Source organism: Pseudopipra pipra, chromosome 9 (genome assembly GCF_036250125.1).
Source record: "Pseudopipra pipra isolate bDixPip1 chromosome 9, bDixPip1.hap1, whole genome shotgun sequence".
Classification (NCBI taxonomy): Eukaryota; Metazoa; Chordata; class Aves; order Passeriformes; family Pipridae; genus Pseudopipra; species Pseudopipra pipra.
Window position 1 is genome coordinate 12,255,479 of NC_087557.1, and position 6,000 is coordinate 12,261,478.

General features: G+C 35.3%; 1 protein-coding gene across 3 annotated transcripts in view; it reads left to right on the forward strand.

The window, feature by feature from the left end:
- EXTL2 (exostosin like glycosyltransferase 2) overlaps positions 1 to 5,796 on the forward strand; it is a 7,916-nt gene extending 2,120 nt beyond the window's left edge. For 2 of the 3 annotated variants that reach the window (XM_064664593.1, XM_064664591.1), the window contains exons 2-5: positions 194 to 264; positions 683 to 1,110; positions 2,473 to 2,543; positions 3,155 to 5,796. In XM_064664593.1, coding sequence (XP_064520663.1) covers positions 260 to 264; positions 683 to 1,110; positions 2,473 to 2,543; positions 3,155 to 3,646 — 996 coding nt within the window. In that variant the 5' untranslated portion in view covers positions 194 to 259 and the 3' untranslated portion in view covers positions 3,647 to 5,796. Of the gene's footprint in view, positions 1 to 193; positions 265 to 682; positions 1,111 to 1,641; positions 1,743 to 2,472; positions 2,544 to 3,154 lie in introns of all 3 variants that reach the window. The other variant, XR_010432703.1, reaches the window with a different exon arrangement.
- Positions 5,797 to 6,000: the final 204 nt, after the last annotated feature.

The window sequence follows — 6,000 nt, forward strand, 5'->3', positions numbered from 1 at the left end:
AATAACTTCTTTCTGGAGTGTTCATTGACAGGCAGAGACAATTCAACTGAGCAATAGGAAAAAGGATGGGATAATTGCCATGAATGCGTATATCAGTCAATAATAGAGAGGAACTTTTATTTGTAAAAGAATGCTGGGTAGCATGTAGATAATTGTTGATCTTCAATTATAGAGTCCCTTTAATTTCCAACAGATTTAAAGATCACAAACAACTGCCCTATAAAAAGAAGGGGGGAAAAAACGATCCTACTTGGCAACAATGAGGTGAGTCACAAGGCTTTTTAGATTAAAATAATTTACATTCACATTTTCAAGCATGGTATTTGCACTTTGGAAAAGAAGGATTAAAAAATCAGTGAAAAAACACTCTCAAATTGTAATTGTTCAGCTGTCCTGGATCACTGAATTTGATCAGAATTCCCTGCTGAAAACCTAGAAATTACTAACATGAGTAATATGTATAGATGAGTAACTACTTAGTAGCAAGCTTAGGGCATTCATCTTGCATTCAATTCATACTAATCTTACAAGTAAAGGAGGAGAAAAGGAAACTGTATGAAGTTTAACAAATACAAAATCCTCCTTATTTATTTACTTGAACCAAAATCTGCTTAATATTGTGGAAGTTCTGCTCATTAACATGGATTTAATGACTTTTCCTTTCTTGTAACTTGTTTTGAAGGTATTTTCACTTCTGTAAGCTTCCAGGAAGAGTTATGGGAATCCGCCTACTCCGCTTCACCTCTGTGGTGATCATCGTCTTACTTCTTGTGGCAGGTGCTTTAACAGCTTTGCTTCCCAACATCAAAGATGACAAATTGCCCAATTTGAGAAGGGAACCAAAACCCCAGAGTCAGTCTGCCTTGGATTCATTTACTCTTATTATGCAGACATATAATAGAACTGACTTACTGCTAAAGCTCTTAAATCATTATCAAGCCATCCCCAACCTACATAAAGTAATTGTTGTGTGGAACAACATTGGTGAGAAGACACCAGAGGAGATGTGGAATTCCCTGGGGCCTCATCCTGTCCCTGTTGTCTTTAAAGTTCAAAGTGTAAATCGCATGAGAAACAGGCTGCAGAATTTCCCTGAGCTGGAAACAAAAGGTAATCAACAGTTCATATCACTACTACTGATATTATTTTCATGCTTAAAATCTGAATGCTAAAAGAGAGATGGTTTGAGTTATACTATGTAATAAATCCGTGGATGTGCTGGGTCACTTAGAATGTGAGTAGTATAGAGGAAACTGATGTTCTGATGTCAGATGCACACCACCAACAGGCTGTCAGTGAAGAGTAAGGAAAAAGAAGAGGGATGTCAAAGTATTTCATGGGCTTTTGCAACTGTTCCCCATTTCCTTTGTCAGGCAGACATAGGTAGTTCAGCCTCTCTTCCTTTTGTAGCATAAACTGAAATTCATAATGCATGTATTTGTTAAGTGTGTGCACTAATCTGGACTTAAGTCATCTGGTAAAGACTTGATTTAATCCATTTAAGACTGAATTCTCAAGCATGTTCTGCTCTTCTGAGAAACCTCCCTCCCTAGCTGTCTGGCTTTTTATCTCAAATTATGCATCCCTTTTAAGAGCATTTTCCCCAGTCTTTTGGCTATTCATCTAAATATTCTTCCTAAGCTCTTTCCAGGAGGTGTACAACAATAAGTCCTGTTTGTTTCGAGTGGAAAAAAACCCCATATGTTGCATTACAGACCTGACCTTACTCATGATTAGTAAAGGTAATTCTATTTACTGCCCCCTTCCTAACATGCCTTGCTACTCCAAACCCACGATTTCTAGGGAGACATTAGAGACTTCAACTTCCCAAGTGTTTTATTTACTGTAATAGGATTTGTGCCTACTGTAAATTTAAAAAGCTTTCATGCATCTGGAGTTCCAAGAATATCCTTCCTTTTCCACTTCCTGATAGTCTTTTGTCTAAAATTCAAGGCAAAGAGTCTTCCTTCTATAGTTAATCATGTTGAATGTTGCCTGTGCAATTTATTTAACTTGCTTACTTAGAACTTTCAAGCAGTGAGGAGATGAGTAAAATTTTACTCTAAGAATCCTTTATAAGGCTCACATGCTAAAGAAAGGTATCTAACTCTATTTTAGTTGTATCTTTACACAAGATTACTAGAATTTTAAGCTGCTTTGCCAAACACTCCCAAGTTTTCCAACACATATCTCTCCAGCTGTACTACAGATGATCAAAAGTTGCTGGGTTTTGTTCCAGCCTGGCAAATAATCTAAAACTTAGGTTTGCTTCCAGCTACCACAAAGCTGCAACCGTGCTTTAGCTTTGAAATATAGTTGTGTTTTCTCAATCTACTTTCAGGGAGTTGTAATTCAGCTTAATGGTTATAGAAATTTCACATTTAATTTGTCAAATACTGTGCTGCGTACTGTGCTCGTGTATTTAATCTTTTGATAAATTAAAAGTTTTTCCTTTTTTTTTCCTCCCTTCAGCTGTTTTAATGATGGATGATGACACTCTAGTCAGCGCTCATGACCTTGCTTTTGCCTTTTCTGTTTGGCAGGTAATGTTTTGCATCTTGGCCGGCAGTATTTGTGACTTACAATTGAGATTAATGGGTTTATTTGGAGTAATACTGTATCATAATGTTTGACCATTGGTTCTCTAGCTGTAAAGTTAGATTTTGGAAGGACTGAAGTGTTGAATAGTAGAAATTACAAAAATAATCTTCTGTAGTAGCTGTACCTGTAATCTATAACTTTAAAATTGTAACTCTTACTTACGAAAACATGAAGGTGCTAACTGCTGAATTTATTTACATTTATTGTAGTATGGTAGTTTGTTAAACAAAAGTGTTACACTTTGCAAAACAAGATAAAATGTCTGTAGAGTTATTTTCAGTGCCAAATACACAGCTGCAATTTGTGGAAAGATGTTTCTTGGCACTGCATGATGTGGAATGAGGCATACTGTGTCAGTTTTGTGAAACTGTATTTAATTGCAACATTTATGCAGATCAAAGGACCATATGTCAACAATTTAATTATTTCCTGGCAATAATCTTGTGCTCCTCTCATTTAAAAAATGGATAAATCTCTCTTATGAACGTACTTAACACATATTTCACAGTGTGGGGTTCACTTTGATTTCTTTTAAATTTCTTTTTTCTTTCAGCAATTTCCAGAGCATATAGTGGGATTTGTTCCTAGAAAGCACATTTCTACTCCTTCAGGCGTATACAGTTATGGTAGCTTTGAATTGCAGAACCCTGGATTTGGAAATGGAGATCAGTATTCTATGGTTCTTATTGGTGCAGCATTTTTTCACAGTGGATATTTAGAAGACTTTCAACGACAGCCAGAAGCAGTTTACGCCTTAATAGATGAAACTCAAAATTGTGATGATATTGCCATGAATTTTCTGGTAGCCAAGCATACTGGAAAGCCTTCAGGAGTGTTTGTAAAGCCTGTTGATATAAGAAATTTAGAAAAAGACACTAACAGTGGCTATTCGGGAATGTGGCACCGAGCAGAGCATTTGTTACAGAGATCCTACTGTGTAAATAAACTGGTTAATATTTATGATGGCATGCCCTTAAAATATTCTAATATCATGATTTCTCAGTTTGGTTTTCCTAATTATGCAAATCACAAAAATAAAATGTAAGCCAATGAATTTAAGGTGTTAAATGTTAAACTGTACTCAGTAAACTCCACTGAGTTCAAGGAGAGAATAAGGTGTAATTCCTGCATCTTGGTCATCCCTCTTTGTAGCCTCTGATTTTTCTCCATTGGGCTTTTGGGCTTTTTATGTGTTTTTTTTTCCTTTCTAACTAATTCACCAAGGTAAGTTTTCTAAAAACTTAATATATAACAATGTTTAGCTGTGATAAAATCATCCTCTTTCCTTAAAATCTGAAAAGCTACTATAACTATTAGGCCAATTCTTTAGAAACATGCAGTCAAAAATGCACTCCCACCCTTCAGATCTTACATTTTGATTTTTTTTCTTGAATAAACTTATCTAGTCTAATGAGACCTAGGCATATTTTTGACGGTTATATGTTGAGATGCTTCCTTGCCTTTCCTCTCCTCACCTCCTTCTGTTCCCAGTGAAACTGTAGAAGAGCGACAGTGAACTGCTGGCCAGGCTTCTACACTCCTGTACAAAACCCCTTTGAAGTTTGTATATAAGCTGTTTGGTGTCCTGAGATGTTCTGAAGCTGCTATGAAAGCGAGAAGAGTACCTCACCTTAATCTCAGATAGTCCTAAAACCATTGCCTACCATATCTATTCCTGCTGAGATAGTGGAAAATGATCTGTGATGTGGCTTTTTTTCCTATTATTGATTTGCCTAGAGTTGCTGAAACACTGCAAGCAGCTGAAAGGTAAATCCTAGCAGTTGGAAATGTAAGAAACATGAATACATGAAATATGACACTTACATAAGCAGTCAAAGAAATGGGTGGGATGTTATTTATTAATACTCTCTTTAGTACATAGTTTTATTTTGATATTTTGCATTTACATTGATACAAAAATGTGCCCAGGAAAATCCTCACTTGTTAAAAATGTCTTATTTACAATTCCTAGTAAGAGCAAGCTGTTCTACATTTATTACAGTGTACATTTTGTAATTGTACAGATCTGTTGTTTTTTTTTAACTACTCTTTCAAATGCGTATTTACTTTCTAGTTCCTTCTCTGGTTTTGGTGACTATGACAACAGAATTAAAATGTGCAATGAATGGGTAAAGCATTAGGAAAAAAAAGTATTTTACACTACAGTAATATTTAACAGGGATGGACTGTTATCAGTCTCTGAATTCCCTGGCTTCATTTGTAGCAAGAAACAGAACTGCTGTCAATAGCTTTTGTTAAACTGGGGCTCTGTAGTTCTGGAAACCTTGTGTTAACATAGACAGGACAAACCTTTTCCATTGCAGTTGCAGAAGGGTTGGGTTTTTTTTGGGTTTTTTTTTTTTTTGTTGTTTTTTTGTTTTTTTTTTTTTATGGTATGGAAGAAAGAACAAAAGACAGTGATTTTCCTGGACCACAGAATCAGATTTGGCATCCAAAGCAGATTTAGTTTCATCTGCATCAGCTTTTAATTGATTCTTAGTATAAGTTCAAAGGTATCTGTGGGCAACCAATAACAGCTAATACCTGGTAAACAAATAGCATCTGCACAAAAAATGTATAATTTTATCATTTTTTTGTAATACATTAGCTGAACAAAAAGTGATTGAAGAATGTGACAAGTTTTTTACAGCAGGGTGTGAGTCTTTGGGGGAACAGAGGATTCTTTTGCCGTGTTCTATCAGTGCTAAAGGATTTGATTTCTGTTCAGTGAAGTCTTCCTGGTACTTTTGTAAGACTTAAAGGGCAAAATCTTAACATGGCATTGTAAAGTCTGCTTAATTTTGTTGTAATAGTGAAAAGTAGTTTTTAATTATTGTGTTGTAGTGCTTAGTAGTATACAAACAGGTCTATCATCTTTCCAGAAATGCAACTTTCCCAGTTGTAGTTTACTGTATTTCATTTACTTACTGGTCTTCCGTAATTTCTGTTCTGTGCAGTATCAGCTAGAATTGTGAAGACTCACAGTTGTTGTTTATCTTATTTTTAAAATGTGAAACAAACTGTCAGCTCAGCCAAATCTTAGCATTGGGCTCTGTGTTGGATGGAAGGAGTTGTTTTGATTTGTTCTGGGTTTTTTTTGTTCTTCTGTATCAGTGAAAAAATTAATAGAACAAGCTTTTAATGATATTGTTAAATTTAATTTGTACCATTGTCAAATAAAATACAGAAAGCAGATTTTTGATGATTTTCAGATTATTTACCAAAATTTTCAGTGTTAAGATGTCTAAAGTAAGCTCACAGTTTGCATACAGATGAGCAGCACCAAGATTTCTTTTTTTAAAAAACGTGTACTTGTTGTCACATACACTCATTTAATTTAGGTAAGGCCCACTTGTGAGGGAAGAAAAGACATCAAAAAGACACAGCCTTAAGCAGTTA